The sequence below is a fragment of the Columba livia genome, chromosome Z (genome assembly GCF_036013475.1).
Source record: "Columba livia isolate bColLiv1 breed racing homer chromosome Z, bColLiv1.pat.W.v2, whole genome shotgun sequence".
In the NCBI taxonomy this organism is placed as follows: Eukaryota; Metazoa; Chordata; class Aves; order Columbiformes; family Columbidae; genus Columba; species Columba livia.
The window spans coordinates 57,325,883-57,346,746 of record NC_088642.1 but is presented as its reverse complement, the minus strand read 5'-3'; the positions used below and the strand labels follow the sequence as shown (position 1 = coordinate 57,346,746).

General features: G+C 39.5%; 1 protein-coding gene across 13 annotated transcripts in view; it reads left to right on the top strand.

The window, feature by feature from the left end:
* The window catches only part of TRPM3 (transient receptor potential cation channel subfamily M member 3), a 442,246-nt gene that overhangs the window by 356,223 nt on the left and 65,159 nt on the right, over positions 1 to 20,864 (top strand). For all 13 annotated transcript variants that reach the window (XM_065045970.1, XM_065045967.1, XM_065045966.1 and 10 more), the window contains exons 9-10: positions 11,698 to 11,770; positions 19,873 to 19,973. In XM_065045970.1, coding sequence (XP_064902042.1) covers positions 11,698 to 11,770; positions 19,873 to 19,973 — 174 coding nt within the window. The remainder of the gene's footprint in view (positions 1 to 11,697; positions 11,771 to 19,872; positions 19,974 to 20,864) is intronic.

Genomic DNA, 20,864 nt, shown 5'->3' with positions numbered 1-20,864 from the left:
CTAAAACACTACTAGTAAACATATATATATATACATATATATATATATATATAATAGAAATAAAAGATACTCAAGGCAATTCCTCATGAACACACTGAGCAGCCAGTCCCAGGAAAACAGCACCTGGTCCCAAAGCCGATCCCAGAGTGGGAAAAGAGGAAAAAGGCAGAAAGGCTCAGAGGCCTCTGCAAAATGGCAAAAAAAACAACCTGGAAGGTCCTGACTCTCCTTATATCTGAAGCATGATGCTAATGGGATGGAATACTGTCATTGATCAGTCTGGATGTCAGTCAAGCTCTGTCCCACCCATGCCCCCTTCCTCGATGCCTCACACCTGTGGGCAGAGAACTCAGAACATCCTTGGCTCTCAGACCAGAGCAATTAAAAACATTAACTCTGTCCCAGGCTGTTATCTCTTGTTCTCAAACTAATTCCAAATAATGCATGTGCTAGCTATGAAAAATAAAGGTTTCTAACTGCATGAAGAAAATAAACCCATTTTCAGTCAAACCAGCATAACATTAAGCAAACTGATAGTGTCATTGCTTACCACTGCATTACAAGAGTCTGCAGAATAGAGAGTGCATGTATGGTGGGCATAGGTTTGTGTGCATCCATGAATTCCTGGAATTCATTTCCACATAGAGGCAACAGATGTTGATGTGATGAACATAATGGCTGCTTTGAGATAGTCTAAACCTTACTTGTACTTTGTTTTGCTGGGTGTATATATATGGTAATAGGTCATTCCCAATGACTTCATGACTAACTTGCAATTCTGGTGCTGTCAGATTAAACAAAACAGGTGTCATGCTGAAGTATCTGGGTGCGTTGAGCTGAGATCAGAACAAGCTGCATCATGAAGGTGCTTGATACTTACTTGGTTTTTCTTTCACAGATGGATCCAAATTGTCCAGAAATGCACAGCACATGACCAGGCTATGTTGCAAGGCTAACATACATACCCCAGTATTATTTCACTAATGAAGTGCTTTGTTTCAGCTTATTGGTTAGCTGTTGAGTGATTTAGCAGCTTCTTTTCTATTTGGACTATGAGTAAGACTGTCTTCAGTGGTTTCAGTTTTATCTGACTGGAAAGGATGGAACAAACCTGTCCATGTTTCTGAAAGTGTTTATACTGGGAAGATCTTGACTTGATCATACACGGGCTGCAAAAAAACATTGTGTTTTTCAGCTGGATGTGCAGGCTTCGTGAATTTGTATGCTAATTAAACACCATCTGCAACTGTTTATTAGCATATGCACAGATACGTTCTGAATTAGATATTAGCTAAATCAGATGGACTTTTAAGAATTCACCAGCATATTGTCACTTCATCTCTTTGACCTTTCCCAAAAGTTAAAAAGTTAATTCAGATCCATTTTTAAAAAAGGAATTTGTTCAAAACTGAATTATTTCAGCTAAGATTTTGTAATGCGTATGGAATCTTTTTTATAGAGGAGGCAAAAGAGGGCTCAGTGAATTCTCAAACAGTAAAAATCAGCTGTAGTTCCTGCAGGAGTATAGTTGCTGTGAACAACATGAAATTTGACAGTAGATGTCTGGAGCAGGAAAGTATCAGATAACTAATGACCTGCTGGTTGCTGAAACAGCTCTTGTCCCTCCCATGGAAACAGCCTGTGAGATTTCCAGAGTCAAGTGTACTGATGCTAATTGGTTTTCTGCATCCAAATGGAGCTGCCAGTCCTCTTCTGCAGTGACTGTAGCAGCTCTCCAAGTTTTGATGAAGGTTAAACGTCCTTTACAGTCAGTGCAAATCAGTAGGATTAATCTAGTACTTAGGCCCTACCTCTGTAAGTAAGTGTCAATATGATGATTACAAGGTAGTTTTAAATTATGCAAACCACATTTGCTTTCTTTTTACTAAAGAGATAAAACTGTATTTTGTTTTTGCAGCTGCAAATAGGTCATATGGTGTTAGGGACTGGTATTTCACTGCCTGAATAGTCATAAATGGCCTAAAGTAACAACGGTGCGAAGCCTGTTCTATAAGAGAAAAGGATTGTTTTCAATGTTTTTACTGCCAAAACTTATTTTTGTCATTTATTCTACCAGAAAATATGCATATTCCACTCCAAAATGTTGACAGTGCTGCAAGGCTTCTAAAATATATGCACATTATAAAATGTGAAGTTTTTTACATGGCACAAAGCTGTGAGATTTCCAGAACCTTTTCTCTTCAGTCATTAATGGGCTGACATAGCTGTCTCAGTCTGCAACAAAAGCTACCAGTTACAGTGGAAGCCAAATATTTAGAGTAATTCCTGTTAAATTATTTTCTGTGCACCTAGATGGCTCTTCAATTACAGAACTGATGCCTTTCTTATTAGCACTGATTTTTTTGTTTGTTTCTTGCTTCTTACCAGACAGTAAGTCTATTGCCATTTATGGCATTAAAGAAGAATGTAAAGTGTTGCAGTACTGCCACACAGGAGGACATGTAAAATGGAAAATTTACAACTAGTATTCAAACCTCTCCTCTCATGTCTGCTCTCTTTTATTTCCATATTTAGAATTCTCTTTCTTACTCCTCAGAATAGCAGACCACTTAATTTAGGTTTTCCCTAAACGTAATCCTCTCTAATATTTCTATTCCTGAATTTCCTCTTATTTGGCCATCCCCTTTCTTCTGCAGTATTATCCATGGACTCACCTGCTCACTTTGATCTTTGTTATGCCTCCACATCAAGCAGCTTTTCCCTGAGTTAAGCAGGATTATTCATTACAATAAAAAAGAAAGTGCTTTCCCCTCTTATCTGAGCTATTTTGAGGCTGTGCATAACTGTTGTCCTTTAATGGTTTTATCAGGTTCTCATTTTTTTTTTTCAGGGTAATTTTCCTCTGAAATATTCAGGTGGGCCTAGCTAAATTATAAATGTCAACAGGCATGCTGGAAGGAATTGCCTGTTTTGCTGAACCAACCCGTGCTCTCCAATAGGAGAGTTTCAGGCTGTATTTGCAATTGCACCTGCTTTTTTTTGTAGAAAACAGAGCTTTTTTCATGACTTATATAACCAAGGTGCATACAACAATTTGTGTGTTTGTCAGAGTTGAGATCTGAAGACATTTAAAAATTTTCTGGAAATAGCAGAAAAAAAAAATCACTTTGAATGGATTTTAAATCACCTTATGTTTTCTTCTCATGTCATAGTGAAATGATCGTAAGAAAGAACTCCACCTCTAAAAGCATGAATAATTTGCAGCATTCTTAAGATGCCATGAATACAGCATGTAAAAGAGCATTCTCAGCTGCCTTCTCTTCTCTCACCACTGCTACCCTGTTTTTTTCCTCTGTCTTCAGCTATCCATTGCCTAGTCAGCAGGTACTGTCATTCTGAGGTGTAGAGAATGATTTTTCTTCCTCATCTCTCATCTTCTTGACAGAGGATAAAATGCCTTTCTGTGCAGGTGTGCACTGCATTCTCCCTGCTGATTCGGTGATGATTCCTCTCTCTCCAAACAAATACAAGCTAAAAATCTGAATATATTTCAGCTCACTTTTCATACTCTGAAGTAGCTGAGGTTGACCTCAGCTGTAAAAAAATGTCCACGTGTAACAGAATATTTTAGAAATAATAAGTACAGCCTGGTGCTGCACAGCAGCAACTGCTTCCTGGGCCCTTATGCTGGCCTTGAACAGAAGAAGCTCTTCCATCTCTGTGGACTTTTCAGAGTGAGTCCTAGAAAAGAAATGGTGTGGTAGGAGGGAAGGACTCACTTTTTGATTAAAAAAGGCATTAAAAGAGGAACCAAATGTGCTGGTAGTTGAGAAGAATTTTTTCTTCTGTGATTAATATCACCAGACACCTTCTTAAACTATTTCAAAATAGTTTTTTTTACAATAATTGCCTTTCTATGACCTGGCAAATTTGCAGTTAGTCATGACTGTGGCTGGTGACTTTGCCTGTTGCTCTTTCTAGGGGTAAAATTGACTTCATTTGTGCAGAGTACAAAACTGTTCACAGTGTAGCAGCTCATACTGATGAATATTTATCAATTATATATCCAACTAGACCTGAATACAGAAAATTGAAACACAACTATCCTGGCTTAGAGAGGACTTTGTAATGCAAAATAAACAATTTTTTTTGTCAGGGAATTTCCTATAGGTCTATATGACTTGCTCATCAGGGCACTAGAACTGCTTCTGCCTGCCCCTCTACGCATGGTAGGTCTGCTTCACACAGATTAGTAAGGGACAGAAACATGAACAGTTATTGAGGAACTGGGTGGAGAAACAAGTTGTAAGAATTCAGAAATTTTACCATCAGAACCTATTACAGCCTGATCCTTGACCTCATCTCAGGGTTCCTGCCACTTCGGGCATTGTGTCATATATGACTTCATCTGCTTTCTGTTTGACCATACCTTTCCTCCTCAGCATCTATTTAACTGTCCTCTTCTTAGCTGGTCCTTTGGTTTGGCAGCTGCCATTGAGGAGACCACGTATACACATCTCCATATGGACAGCTGTGATTCATATATCTAACGCAACCCTGCATTTACATTCACACAGAATTTGAGAAATCCTAATATCTGTGTCTCTCAGTGTGTGAATGATTTTTGAAAGTATACTTGGTATTCACTGTGCTCAGGTAAGGGGATATTACCTGATTTTGCCTATAGAAGAGCAATGCAGTGTTGGTATGAAGGCAAGAGAACGAGATAATGCTTTATATTAGGTTAGAGTGACCCTGCTGAGCCAGAAACTGTGTAGAGGAAAGGGAAAGAAAAAATAATCTGTCAAACAAAAATGCCGCTGGTACTAAACAGAAAGCAGAGCTGTTTTAAAATGAGTTCGTTTGATAGACTCTAAGGTCGGATAATCTCTTCCCCCTGCTCCCTCCCCACCCTGCCTCCCACCTTGCTTTCTATCCTGCTGCTTTTTGTTTTTTCCCTTCTCTTTCGTTTTTTATTTGCTTTCTACCTGCCCTGCCTGAAAATTAGGTTTCTACCCTGCTGGACTGTAATTATTGCTGGCAAGTATCACAGTGTGCTGTAATCATTGTGCCTGCAGAGGAGGTCTGTTTTGGCTCAGTGATTTCCCAGCACATTTTCCTAGGAAGAATTAGGACACAGCTATGTTTTTTTTCCCTGGAAGTTAATCCTGTTCACATTAGGATACTTCAGTAAAATCTGCAGTGAGGCGGAGGGAAGGCCTTTCCAGTTTTGTGGGTTTTGTTTGGTTTTTTTGTTGGTTGGTTGGGCGGGCGGGCGGGGGGAATCCTGCTTTTATAGGCAAACCTCAGGCATTTCACTCAGGCAGGTCTTGTGGAGGCAAATGAGAGGCAGTCTTGTGACACAAGGGTTTGACTGGATGGTCCCAACCACCTCTTCCTGAGATGAGCCTCACAGAGCTGGTGGTCCTTACCCAGAAGCCCCAAGAACTGGAACTGGCTGCTATCTACTGTACTTTGCAAGTACACCACTATAGGCACATAAAAAGAAATCCTGACACTAGAGTCACAGTTAGCGAGAATCCGAGTGCCTATTAAAAGTGCTTTTGCAGCTTGTTGGTGCAACTTTTGCTGGTGCCTCAGAGGCATTTTGCTTGTCTGTTTCTGGTGTGATTTCTTCTGAAGATTTAACTCTTTCTTCAGTGTGATGCAATACACTTTTGTATTTGTAAGGGATGTTAACATCAGCTTCTCTTATATTTGTAAAGAGGAGAATAAAAATATATTTAAAAAAAGAGATTGCTATTGAAAGCCACAGTTGTTCACTGAGATGCCTCAGGCATTTACCTGAAAAAGTCATTTCAAACCAATAAATAGTGTGAACACTGAGGAAAGAAAGGAGAAAATAAAGAGAAGACCAACACCAAAATATCCAAGGTAGAGGTGGAGGAACAAAAAAAGCCTATTATTTTAAAATAATTGTGTTTAACTTCAACAACTGAAACTACCAGCTACATGGAAGTAATAATGTAGCCTAAATCCCTGGGAGAAAAAAGAGTACTTGATTTTGGGATTTGTTTCTTCTTTGAACATAAATTGTTTTTCCACTCAAAAGAAATAGCTGTGTATGGTAAATGGTAGTTTTGCTCTCTAACACAATTTCATTATGCTCAGGAAAATAGAAAACCATTTATAGATATAGTTTGAATCAGATCAGCATAAAGAAAATTTCTCAGTTTAAGCTGATCTCTTTTTCATAGCAATGCAAAAGAATGGCTAGTGGTAGTCTGACTAACACTGCAACTCTTACCTTTGTTTTCTTTTGGCAGGGTAAGTAAGTCTTGAGCATGTATTACTTTTTAACATCAACTTCTTGGGGTTATTTTGTAATATAATTAAATGTCCTGGATTCCATAGACACACCTTACTAGGTCAATTTTTTTCTCATTTTTTCACTGAAGTTGTACAGAGGCTAGGATGGAACAACAGGCTTAAATGGGATTACAGTAGGTCTTTTTAAAGGTGAATGGCTCTTAGGCACCGTCTCTTCATTTAAAGAAGAAAAGCTTTCTTTTTTTCTTAGTAATGAGTTATTAAGTGGGTTTCTAACTCTTTATTTACTGTTGTTTTTGAATCTCAGTGGCAGACATTCATCCAGCAAGAGGTAGCTGGGAATAGAGTTTACTAATCCAGGTATTTTTTTTTAGCACAGTACTGTTATATACATCGGTGCAGTAACATTCACAGCCCATTTTAACAGGGCTCTAGTCAATGTCCTACTTTATCAGCACCAATGTGTTGTTTCTCAGTTCTTCACAGTGATTTACCCACAAGAGTACCTGTAAATGGTAAATAGCAAGATGTCAGATACATTAAAGACTCTTGCATCTAGATGAGTATATTGCAAACATAAAATTCTTACCTGTTAATTGGGATAAAAGAAATCACCAGAACAACAGGTCTCCAGAAAGACAGACCCATGATAGTTTTTTTGAGACCCAGAGATATTGAACAACGCTAAGTGTAAAGTCCACACAAATACTTTGGGGTATGTCCCTATTTCCTCATGTCTCTGATTGCAAAACGTAAAGGATGCTGGAAAAACTACAAACGCTGTATAAGAAAAGAAGTAAATCCATGTTTTAGGAACAACTGCTGTCTGCTTATAACTGTACTCATAAAATGCAGAGAGAAAATTCATGCTTTCTTTCTGGAAAGGTCAAGAGTGTTTAGCACAAGACAGGAGGATCTCATCCAACAACAAATGGTATGTGTTTCTGCCCCTCTCAGTGTTTTACAAAGCCCGTTTATTTCTCTTTTTATCCACATCTAAATGTGACGGAAACAAGCATACAAACAAACAAACAAAGGGACAGCATCTGTGGATGCATTTTGAATAGAAGTTGTGAGAAAAGGCAGGGGGAATGTGCAGCCCTCTTCATTAATGAGTCATTCAAGCATGACAGCAGCCCAACATAAAGCTGCATTGGATATGCAATACAGGTCTGCTCAAGATGTTTGGGATTCCTCACAGACTGATAGTCAGGGACTCAGAGCACAGCACTGATATTCCTATAGTGCCACTGCCTTTTGTCTGGGTCATAAATAGTTATGGGTTAAGAACAAAAGCTACAGCTATGTGGTTTGATAATGATCTGGTTTTGCTAGGTGAAGTAGAGTGATGATGAGACAAACTATTCAGCGGCCAGCATGCAGAAGCTGTAAGCCTCATCTTCCAAAATTCATTCTGCAGAGCCCTAAGTGCTGAAATACTTTCCTTTAGCCATTTAAATGCAAATGATACTATACTCAAATACCTCTGACATCCAACAGTGAAAGCAAGCAACAACTCTAGCAAAGATACAATGTGAATGAGTTACACCTGAAGTATGCTGCAGATCAGGACTAAATGTTTATCAACAGAGGTAAAGATTTTATCCACAGTGTGACAAAGTCGGCTTCTTGCCTAATTACACTGCAGTCCTATTTTAAACCCTCCGCCTTGTGAATGAATAAAAATATTAGTCAAGCTTTAGTGCAATAGCAAAAAGAAGAAATAATTGATCTTCTCAAAACCGTGGGAAACTAAGGCAGGGCAAAGACCTACCTGTGAGGTCCATATTTGTGAAAAGCTGTTTCACTGGGCTGGGAGGCAACAGTTCAAAGGATGACGAGCTGTGAAAAGTTTATAAAAAAAACTGCGTAAGAGTGGTAAGTTGTGCAGGTTGTCCAAAATAATTTTTGGGACGTGTCAAAGGAGGGCGATGCAGGAGAGGAGTCACAGATCACTCAGACAAATCCGGTCTATTAGTTAGTTTACTAAGTTCTAACCATAAAATTGAGGTATGGAGAACATTTAATAAATACAGGTGGACTGGCAGTCTATATTCTACTATTTACTGTTCTTAAAGTTAGTATGCAATAAAAAGATTATCATGTAAGCTTACTATGTGTATCTTAGATGTTACATGCATGCAAGCAATGTCGCTTACCAAGCCATTGGTGTCTGGTGTCAGGTAGGAGATCCCTCAGCCTCAAACAGGTACCTTGAGAGGGGTTCCTACTCAAGGGGAGGTCACCGCCACACAGCCAGCTGCCATGGAGGGAGAGCTCAAGGGCCCCGATGGCTGCAGATAATTTGTAGTGTATTTGTAGTCAGACATTCTGCTGTGTTAATGCAGTTTTGGCTGCATATCAGCGCAGTCTGCAGCCAAACCGCTTTTTGGACTTTGATGCTGAGTTCTCACTGATAGCCTCACTCAACAGGATTAGCTTTGGTTAGGCTGACTTGCTGATCATCTGCCTGGACCAAAGTTCAGTGAGTTCAAACAGTAGGAGTGTATCCATCACCAAGAGGAAGCAGCTATAGATAGATATAGTTAACCTAAATGATGAGAGGCTAAACATCTCTGTTTACATTCCTAAAAGATTTTTTGCATTCAGAACAGGCGAATGTACACATTATCAGCTGAGTCTTTAAGTTACTAAACTCACAGTATTTTGAAACCAAGTATCATGAATTTTGCCTTGGTTCTCTCTAAAATTCTAAAAGTCTTGGGCATGACTCCCAAAATGATAATATGAGTGATATGAGTGTGAGCACTCTTTCATTTTCCATCTTTTTTCCTAATTATTTATCTTATTTTTCTTTATTTTACTTCTTGAATCATGTCACACCTCTTAAAATACCAATAAAGTAACAGTTACTGTGGAAAGACAGCCTTTTTATTCTAATATAACTAAATTACACAGTTAGGTTTTATTTTTAATACAGCAGCAATTTGTTCTGCTGAAATGGGTTTATTTTTCTGAGACACGCAAGGAAGAAAGATGAAAAATAAGTTGGAAATTTAGAAGCATATGTGATCTAATATATGCGAAGTTCTTCCTTTGCTTTTCCTGTAGTGATATGCTGGTCAATGCTTGCAATTTACATGATGACTTTTAATTAAGCTGGGAGTTCACTGAGCATGTTCCCAGCATTAGCTGATCTGCTTGCCAGGCTCTCACACTTCCCTTCAGTGCTACAGGATGCCTGTTGCTGCAAAAAGTGTGTAGGAAATTGCAAAGCATTGTGGGGGTGCTATGGTCACACTGTTACGTGTCCACACTGTATTCACCCACTTATTGTCAGCACCTGCCAGAGCTGCCTGTGAGAGGGAGATGTTCCTCTTCCCTGCTGGGTGAGGGAGGGAGGCTTTATCTTCCTTCTGCCTTCTCACTCGCTTCCCTAGCTGCTACACTCTGTGGCACAGTTTGTTATCTGTGCATGGGAAGTACATCATGAGCACATACAGCAGAGGGGCTGATCTCATCAGCTCTCATTTTTATTGTGGTTTGAGATGAGACATACACAGATATGTGTATTTCTACCCACAGTACCTGTGCCCTACACATCAGAGGAGCAGACTGCCTGCACTGCAGGGAAAGTTTCCTTGGCAGCCATTGAGGTCACAAGAAAAACATTAGGAAAAACATTAGGAAGCATTTTTTTAGCAACAGGGTAGTAAAACCCTGGAATAGATTTCCTAGAGAGGTGGTCAATGCCCCAAGCTTGTCAAAGAGGCATTTGGACAATGCCCTTAACAACATGCTTTAACTTTTGGGCAGCCCTGAATTAGTCAGGCAGTTGGACTAGATGATTGTTGTAGGTCCTTTCCAACTGGAATATTCTATTCTATTCTATTCTATTCTATTCTATTCTATTCTATTCTATTCTATTCTATTCTATTCTATTCTATTCTATTCTAATCCTATCCTATCCTATTGCTGTATGGGGATAGACACCAAATGGTTTTCCAGAAACACCTGTGGTCTCCAGGAGGAGAAAGAAAATACATCATATTAGTATTATTTACAGTATTTATGCTTTGTTTCTTGAATGCTTTGAGGGGTCAAACTAGGTCTAATTGGAAAACAATTTACTTTGACTGGGGAGGACACCTAACATAAATGCTTTCTCATATTAATTGTTTTGAGCATCATCTAAATCAATTGACTAATTGAGCTAAGTTGATTTCTTATTACTTCATCCAGTTTCGCTTTTCAGTCTCTAACATGCTGTCCTACAGTCACTGGTGCCAAAGTTTCTTACCTCCCTTTGAACACTCTGGAGCTCTGAGATCAATTGAGGGTACAATAGGTGCTATAGGAGGGCTACACTGGATTTCTTGGGATACACTCTGCAGTGCTGTTAGCTGGCCAGCTAAAGCTGGTCACCGAAGTCTTGTCTTAGCCTTGACCACTTTATACATCTTCTTTCTCCATTACGGTACGCTGTTCTTTATGCCCTGATGTTTGCTGACCTCTATCCCTGATGCTGCTGCAATTCAAAGGTGCTGTATGAGCAGGAGTCTAGGAGTGTGGGTACCACATATGCTGCTGAATATGAATGTAAGATATGTTTACACAATTCCTAATTAAAGGTATCACTTAAAAAAAAAAAAAAAAGGCAGTCTGTGCTGGCAAAAGGAAAAAGAAAAACAGATAACAGGTATTCAGATCAAAATTATTACATAGGTTTCATTAGTAAAGAAAAGGGAATAACAAAAAGCTGGAGCCTCAGTAGCTTCACAAGAAGCAGAGCTTCAAGAGCAGCTGTTGCTATGGCAACAAAGGGAGCAATGGGATTTACACTTCTATATGTTTCAGTGTAGTCTTAACCAAGAGTGAAACTGGCTTGAAAGAACAGCCCTACTATATTAATTCTTATTCTTTATGAATTGTGTATCTCACATCACTGCCTCAAATCTTATATCTTAAGAGTGCTAGGTCACTGGCCACACATGGCTAAAGATGTTTCTGGACCGGTTAGAAGCCTAATCCTTAGCTTATTTATCTAACTTTCTGCTATATAAAGTAATTAATTTGAATAGGTTGCTAATTTTGATTGAAAGTATTTATTCAGTGCTGTATGCCATAATCTAGGTCCACAACCAATAATACACCTAATTCCTCCTAGCATTGTATTGTGAACACTAAATCTAATGCTACACTAACACAAGAACATTCCTTCATCTCTAATTTCACCTCATAAGTACCACTGAAGACTTTTCTTCCATATGTTCATTAATACAATATCTATCTTTAGCAAAATTTATATCTCAAAAAATACTGTGTTTTAATCCTACCTAATAAGCTTCTCATAAAATGTGTAAAGAAAGATCATCTTGCAGACATCAGGACATTTTGAGATACAAATGATGCTGCTCTGGTTTAATTTCTTTTTTTAAAAAATAACCCTGTTTTCAATAATGGTATTTTCTTTTAATTTTTCAGATCACAGTATTTCGCATGGGATCAGAAGGCCACCAGGATATTGATTTGGCTATCCTGACAGCGTTACTAAAAGGTAATGGAGTTTCACTTCACAGTGAGTCTGTATCAATCCAAATGGATTAACTCTGCATCTCTGCTGTGCTGAAACCTGCATTTATTGACAATATCTACTGTGTCAAGATGGTAAATTTATACCGTAAAGTTGAAGTATACTTTTTGGTCTAACTGCTTTATACAAATCCAGCTCTTTCTTTAACGTTTCAGTAGCTACTAGTTTGCCTCTCTGAATTTTTAGAATCACCAATGTGTCACAAGAAACATCAGTGGTGAGCCCCCACCAGTTACTTGAGAAAATTAATACTGAGCCAAAGAACTTCTCAGATTTAAGATTGCCTTAGTGGCTGGTAGGACATCCAGAAGGAGGTTATCTCCTGTTAGATAAAACTGGCACTATTGTCAAAGTGAAATATTTTTACTAGGAAAGTCTGGGAACTGTGTGGGATCCCTTCCAGCCTGGCAGAGATAAGAAGGCAGCTATCGGGGTGGTAGAGGCTTTTAATCTTAAACTTCACAGGTCGCTAAATCTTTCTAAGCCATTAAGTGTTACACTTATGCTCTTAAAAGATTGTTTTACAATACGTTTGTTGTTGCTACAGTTCATTACAAACCCTTGTCCTGCAGACACACCATTTGGCTCATCTCCCTTTAAAATATTATATTATCAGGTATTTTAATACTTGCTTGCAAATATGGAAACAGGCGAGACTTTAAAGACACTGAAGCACATGTACTTACCCTATGAAGGATTACACACCTAAGCAAGGGCTGGACATTTCTAGCCCTCCATTTATATGATACTTCCCCCAAATGGGATGTTCACAAATTTAATGTGTCAATAACCATGGTCATCTTCTTGCTGTCTGGTCTGTCTTGTGTTGCATACTACAGGCCACATCAATTTTAAAATCAGACAAAAAGACATACCAAATGATTTTAAAGAGCAACCTAAGAAATGTTAGCGAATGGGTGACCAAAGGTAACTGGGGAAGGTTATGCTTCATGAGGCTGTTTAGCAGTTGTCATCATGCTATTGCCATGCCCGCATCTGAATAAGAGGGTACGTAATGCCATGTGTCAGGCCTGAATTTGAATCACAACAAAAAATCTACTAGATTTACTGAGTATTAAAAAGGTAATGGGAATTAATCTTGCTTGTTCCAGGGCTCAGTTTTCTTCTCAGTTTTTTCCTGTGCAGGCTCACAAAAGCCTGTATGAAGAGAAAAGGGAGGAGGCCTGAGTAACTTTCACCTAACTAAAGAAAGTTGTATTTTTACCTTTTACATGGTTATTAATCTCATTTTTAAAAAGGTTCTTCAAACATTTAAAACAAAAGTCTGAACTAAGCAGGCACTGGCCACTGCAAAAGTGTGATTGCAAGCTGATGGTTACCAGCCAAGGAAATGAGCTATAATTACTAATATTTTGCTTCAGTAGCTTTTTTTTCTTTAGGCTTTTCTGTTATTGCTTTCTCCACTTCTTCTGCTCATTTCAATCAAGATACCAGTTGTTTGTCCTGCAGGTAACAGGACCATTTTGCTGCTACCCTGAGGTAACAAGTTTTAACCATCTGCATAATTAAATCTCAAGGCATTTTGGATGTCTTCACACAGAAACAATATAAAACAAGGTGAATAAAGGAAAAATACATTAATTCAAAGCAAGGAACTAGAATTGCATCCATCACCAAATTCCTCTTTTCTATCCTTTGGAAATATTTTAATTGCAGATTTCATTTTTATCTTAAATATAACTGGATCCTTCATTATCCTCACCGTAAAGTGTATTCTCTTCATATTTGTTCTTAAGGCAATCACCCAAACTATTACTCTTTATCTCTATTAGTAAGATACAGATTGTCTTAAAGTTGTGGTTCCACTCTAGGTATATTTGCAAGGTCTGAATCCAAACATAGATCCCTGGAATCTTTTCCCACCTTGAAAGCTGCCTCTTGGAAGCTGAAGAAAATAAATCATAGGCCTGGGAGGGATTGCTTTCTGTTTGAAAATTTCTTTTGCAGTATTGACATGAGCAACCGTACTATGGTTGCAGTCTGGATATATGAGTAGTCCTCCCTGATGTGGAATATCCATTTCGCAAGTGCCTGAATGGTCCTGTCATCTTCTTAGTAAAATAAAATTACCTTCCCTTTTACTAATAGTAGTGCAAGACATCATAGTGAACTTCTGTTAGCTCAGAAGGTGCCTGGATCTATGTAAGTAATTTTAACGTCCCCTTTCAGGCTTGACAATCTTGATTTTGTAGTCTGCTGGTTGAAGCAGAGCTTGTGTCTTGCTCAAGAGCCAGGGGAACTTAAACTTATACCTCATTTTCCCTGTTTCTCAGCACATTCTGATAATGAGGGTACTCAATGAAGATTAGATTAACAAAATGCCTCTTGTTAGTCTGAGCTTTCTGATCACAGGGATTGAAAGTCCATATAACTTTTTAATCAATGTGTGTGACGATGAGATCTCTTGTCTCAGGCAAGTCAGTACTTACTCATACCACGTCTTTGTAAAAAAGGTTCTAGCATGCCCCGAAAGAAATACTATCTTTCTGTAAATATACCCCATCAGACTGATGTTGAGCTTTTCATCAAATGAAGAAATCTAAAGTAACAATGCTGAACCACTTGTCTATTGATTTACTGGTAAGCAACTTCGAGGATTGGGTCTGAACTATCTTGAAATTTGTAAATTTAGATTCAGGAATTAATCTCTTTCACGACTTAGGCACTATGTGAGAAGAGGGCAGAGAAAAGTAGGAAACTGGTGAGTGATTATTGATTACTTTTTCTCAGTCTCACAAGGATTTCGCACTTCTTGCTAGCCAGTGGTCAAGGCACACACAGGCCAATTATCAGTTCCACTCTGGTCTGAGTGATTTATTCAGTGAGTAGCAGGAGGACAAGGATGGGGAAACATGAAGTATCATTTCCTGCTTGCTGTGTAAAATTTGCGATGAGCTGGTCTGTTTTTAAACCCCCATCAGGCATATTGCCAATGCAGGAACTCTCCTGGACAGGATATTCTACAAGCCCCAAACCCCACACTGAATATGAGAGATTATTTCCCTGTTTGTTTTCATGAGTCACTTGTTTAATCTTGTCAGCAGATCTATCTTTCTTGGAATTGATCTCCAATAAACAAGAGAATAGCATCCGAACTGGTTATCAATTTACATTGCGTGGATGTCACAACAGCATATGGCTTGTGATTTTTTCTTTTTTTTTTTTTAATTTTGAGAGACATGCCAATGTGGGGAGTAAGTTTCCAATTGCATGGATTTGTAGCAAGTGAATTTATTGATGCAGTTTAACTGTTTGTGCTTTCTTAACTTGAACAGTTGGAACTCAAACAGTAACGGATTTTGTCCTTTTGCAGCTGCTAACTGAGCAGAAGGCATATGACAGGGAAGTTAAAGACAGCATATGGCGATGTTCTAAAATATATTGTTTTGCAGTGCCAGCAAAGATCCTAGTTCATGAAGCTGTTACAGTGTCTGGAGCATACTAGCAGCACCAGCCATGTTTCAGATGGTGCTCAAGAAACCTTCCCAGTGCAATTGTTGGCACTGGGAAAGAGGTGCTGTGTGGTATGTGCATATTGTAATATTACTGCCATGTGGACCTCTCAGATAAGTCGTGCTAGGCTGATGCAGATCTCATATGTCTGCATGCTTCCCAGCCTGTGAATAAGCCATGATTCATGCCCACTGAACAGCCATTATGGAGTATCAGATGGTCCTAGAAGACAGCGTGATGGTCTTGCCAGTCAAGAAATCACTGACACAGAAGGATTTCAGACTTAGGTCAGATATCTGGTTACTGCCCTTATAGTTGTTGTTGCTATCAGCTTTGTTATTGTTGATTGATTTGCTAAATGCCAGGAAGATGCTTGTAGCAAATGCAGTGGAAACACAGCCTTTTCACCAAAGAGCTGCTGAAACAGAAGACAATGCAAGACCTACTGAGATGCAGGGCAGAAAGTTAATTTGCATTGCAATTTTTCCTAATCTAATTATTTTCTTTAAATGATGATTCAAAGAGGACACTGACTTGCTTAGAAGCACTGTGGTCATGAGAGTCCAACAGCCATTTCTGCCTAGATAAATCAGGTTTGAGTCATTCCAGCTTTCAGAATTCCTTAGCACTGAGTATCATAGCCTGTCCCAGGAGAATCCTTTAGAGGTTTAAATTGGTCACAGTAAACTTTAGCCAGTATATAAAAGCCTGCTGTCTGTCTCTTCAGAAATCTGGGATATTGCAAGGGCACAATGCTTGTTGTCTGACATGTACCCTGGCTCACTGAGGATACAGAGTCAGGTTTATGGTCCCAGGCTTTATCATCAAGGTGTATTGTATTTTTGGCCAAGATATTGGACAGAAAATCTGACTTTTTACCAGAAGAATCTGTGCAAGATATCTCAGCACTCCTGGATGGCCACCTAAAAGCGTAAAGTTAATACCTGCAGGAACTAACAGCTGTCACAGATCTCCTTGTTCATTCAATGTTGCGCCATCCTTGCATTGTCTATCCAGCAATATCTATACAGAAATAAAATACTGCCAAACCAGTGCATTGCATCCCAAATGCAACTTTTGTTCTAGGAACAGATGAAGGAAAGGAGGAGTCCCACTGCAGACATTAGTCATATTGTCATAAAATGTTATTTTGAGGAATATTATATTCAGCCAGACACCTGGATACTGGGTAAATATTACACAGACATCAGTCATATTGCCTAGAACACTATTTAAAGCAGTAAGTATACTATGGTAATTAAAATAACACCATGCAACTAAGCAGAGAATCTTGATGAGACAGGATGAAACAGAAATGTAGATTAAGGAAATGGTAATTTCTCACCACTGACAGTGTTAAGGGTCTAAGAATTGGTTCCAGTGTGATCACTGTATCGAGTTGATGAGAGCAGTAGGTTATTAACTCTACCTTGTTTTTTCATTTCCCAAATATCCTTTGGGTTATTTTCAGTACATTGAAAAGGTGCTCATGAATGAGATGAGTCCTCAGAGAGGTCACCTTTTGTATTCTTCTTACTGACTCAAATCTATGCTCTGTGTTACTAAGTGCAATCAAGGAAATGATTGAAAGAAGACACTATTTTAAGAAAGCCCATCTCACATTTGTTCTAGGGAGTTTTTCTTATGTTAGTGGAATTATTTTTACTTCTTAATACTGGATAGAATTCCACCTGAAATAGCCTGAATACTTTCTTTTTAATTTGAGTCAAACACCATCAGTCCATCTGGAATAAAATCAATTAAATGGCATCTGAAGCCCATATGCTGCTCTGTACAAACTTTTATAGCTGTTAGCTTCCTTCTCCTCATGCATAACACCAGTGTAATCCACATGCACCTAAAAATCACATAGGGAAGAAAGGAAAGAGGAGAAAGGTGGAAAGGTTTTCCAGCAACAAACTTCACTCTGGCAGCAGCCATCCTGCCATGTGCATCAGAGCCCTAGAATGCAGACCTATACTGCCCAGTCTATGCCCTAGCTGATGGACTGGTCTGGATCTGAAGTGATCTTGAGAAACCATATATTTCCTTCAACTTCCAAATGTCTGCAGCACTCTGCAGGATAATATACCACTTGGGTAACAATCACTGAGAAAAGCATAATCTCTGGGACTGGAGATGGACCCACAGGAAAACTTGTCCACTGCTGGCAGCCTTATACACCATGGAGGGTGGTGGGAAGGACGGAGTCTGGACCATGGCTTGCTTCCCTATCTGCTCAGTACTTGGAGCAATATGCATGCTCAGAGAAAACAATTCTGAAGAGCTGCCGAGCTTGGAGGCCTTTCTGGAGAGGCAGCTACCACCTCATGCCTCACTCCAGTTGCTCTTTCACATAATCAGATGCACCAGAAGACCCTATGTTCATCCAGCAGCTGGGTCCTTCCTAAAGTGCAGAAAGGCCCAGGAATGCTGAGGCACTCAACACAAACTGGAGAAGGCTCCCTGCTAGGGATCAGATGGTGTTTACCTGGAGCCACTATGATTTTGCTTGAGTTATAGCTGAAATGGGAGCAGTGTAAGGGGCCCACTTCCTTCCTCAAGTCCATCTGATCCACTCTTTATCCCAAAAGGTTTCTAACCATGCTGCACCACTGGATACCCAGACCGTAGGCTGCAGTCAGCTTAGGCAAATGGCAGGTGAAGCTCTCCCATCTCGTGCAAAATTGTGCCAGGCTGCAGAATTGCTGTCACTGCCCTTGGGTTTTGGAATTCACCCATATGCCTCCTCCGCCGTTCACCAGACAGCTTGCCTGAGCACCTGCTGAAGCTCTCGCTTCTCCTGCAGGCACAGGGATGGGAAGGAGGAGATCCAGTGACATTTTGAGAGGAACTGTTATTTGCTTCAGAAAGGGGGAGAACATTATTTGCTCTCTGTACTTATGTTATCGTACCCACCAGAGATAGGTTTTTTTTCTGTATTTATGAATAAAGCTGTAGGGACATTTTTGCCCTTACCAAAGGTAAATTTTTACTTTCATGTTGCTTGTGCAAGAACTTGGAAAGGGCCAAATGTTGTTGGGATCCCACATGAGGTCTCTTGTGAAAGCTTTTGTCTGTGTCATACTATATAGCAATGAGAAGCTGTGTCTTACACAAAGGGGTATTCCTGTTACTTCTTAGTCACAGAAGGATCTTTTACAATTTTCAGTGTTTTTTCTTCTTCCCTTGATTTCTTTATATTGTTCTGCTCCTGCATCGCCTCATTTTTTATCAGAGCTTATTTCTGTAATAAAATGAAAGTGATCTGGATGATCTACACTCCCAAATCCCCCAAATAATTGCTGTAGATATTGCCAAGTATTTGGTGAAGTTTCACGGCAGTGAGCTGACTGCAAAGTTGAGAGTTATGAAATTAAACTCTAGGCTAAGCTTCTTGAAGGTCTGTTGAACTGATCCTTCACTGAGAACTTCAGCAGCCAGCATGTTACATTTATGTTTTCTGTGCCTCCAATTTCAGAGTCCACTTTGAACTGGAACAGTGTGTTGTTTGGAATGGTGCTGAAATTGGGATAGAAATGCTTTGAAGTAATGAAAAGCTCTTGTTTGTCCTCACTCCATTGTATCAGTGTAGGAATTAATAAAGACAAAAAAACAGTGGAGGTACGAGGCCTTTAAAAAATGAGGCATTATAAAGCCGCCCAATCACTGCAAGCAGATATGTAGTTAAAAGTCAAAGGGCCCTTTATTTATTTGGTCAATCAATTCATTCAAGCCAGTTCTCCCTGTAACACTGAAGCACAAGTACTGTTTTATTATTACAAATCAGCTAATAACCATTAAATCCTTAGTGAAATATTAAAAAAGCACAGCAGGGCAGGAGTGTCCCACAGAGTCCATTAAAACTACAGGGAAAAACATACTCTCCTTTCCAAATAACAAACATGTCCAAACCCATCTTATAATCTGCAGAGTTTCTTATTTAACTTGGGTATTTTATACCTTGACACCAGTTTTATACCGTGCTTTCTTGCACAAATATTGCATGTATGAAAGAAAATTTGTCTCACCAAGACCCCTCAATACAAATAAATAGAGGAGAAATTCCTATCCTTGTAAAGTATCTCCACCTTATCGGGTAGGGGTGCATAAAAGATGTACATAAAAAGTGTGACTATTGAAGTGGGGTCTGTGTGTGTAATTGCTAGATACACCAGTATGTGTGTGCTCGTGTGCATACGTGTATGTGTGCAAATTCCTGCAGCTGGATCCATATCCTGCCTGGCTTCTGCTCCTGCTTCCCACCCAAGAGGAGGGAAACCACTCCACTGCAAGTTGCATCAGCTGATATCAGATGTACCTGCTGTATTTTTTAAGGGGAATGTCAGGAAATAATGAATGTTTATGAGAGAGTCTGAGAACCGTATATACAGATTTGAGAACTGGTATTTTATTACAGGGAGAATGAAAGGTTTGGTTTTGTTTTAATATGAGATGAGCTGCAGAAATGAGATGGACATCTGTGAGACTTCTGTCAAAGAAGAATGATCATGGCAGTTTGTTGGCTGACTCTAATGTCTTGTTTCTTTTTTCTGCTCCTCTCTTCCCTGCACCCCTGTCTGTGTACACAGGCGCTAACGCATCTGCTCCTGACCAGCTGAGCCTAGCATTAGCCTGGAACAGAGTAGACATCGCCCGCAGTCAGATCTTTATTTATGGGCAACAATGGCCGGTACAGTATACATACAGCATCTTCTACTGAAAATACTTTAAACCCTACTCATTTATTAAGTCCATTCTGTTGGTGGCAGTAGTTTTAACACAGTTTAAAATATAGTGAGTCGTGCTCTCAGCCAAACACAAAGCTCCCTTTTACAGCTACTGAAGGCAGACACGGTAACAAAGATGTTAACATGTTCGCGTGTTCAAGGAAATGGTGACATCTAGTGATGCCTTAACGCTGAGAGACCACACCTTTAAAAAAACAGGAAGCAACACATTTATACTATGAAGCAATAATTCTGCAAGCTGAGAAAAACAAGTATGTGTTTACAGTCATATTAAAATGTTAGGCTATAAATGAAAGGAAAGGCAAAACTTCTTTTTGCTCTTCAAGCTTTTATATACAAATACTGAATTTGGTGATGATTGGACATCAAAATTATGCTGCACAAATGTTGGAGGTCATGAAGTGGACCATGAGAGATGATCAGCAATGTTACCACAGGAGGGCTGTGACTCCAAACCTGGTGTTAATTTGGTGCCCAGTCCTGATCTGCATCAACTTGCCGACTTCATGCCTGCCCCATCCTGTGCTCCAGCTGTGGGAACGCTCAGAACAGAGTTCCTCTGCGGGAATGGGAGGGCTGCACACAGCGGGGTTATGAACCCTGTGTGGAAGAGAGGAGGATTAGTCAACTCCCAGCTTGTGCTGCAGTTGTTACAGTGGCAGAAGTCACCCAGGAGGAAAACAGGAGGACTCTGTCTCTACCTGTAGCTCCTTGAAGCTAACGGTATCTTCATTTGGCAGGTTAAATTGGATGACAGTATTCATTACTGTGACAATTTTTTGGTCACCAACCTGAAAACCTCATATGCTATCATTGTGTAAGCACTTAGAAAT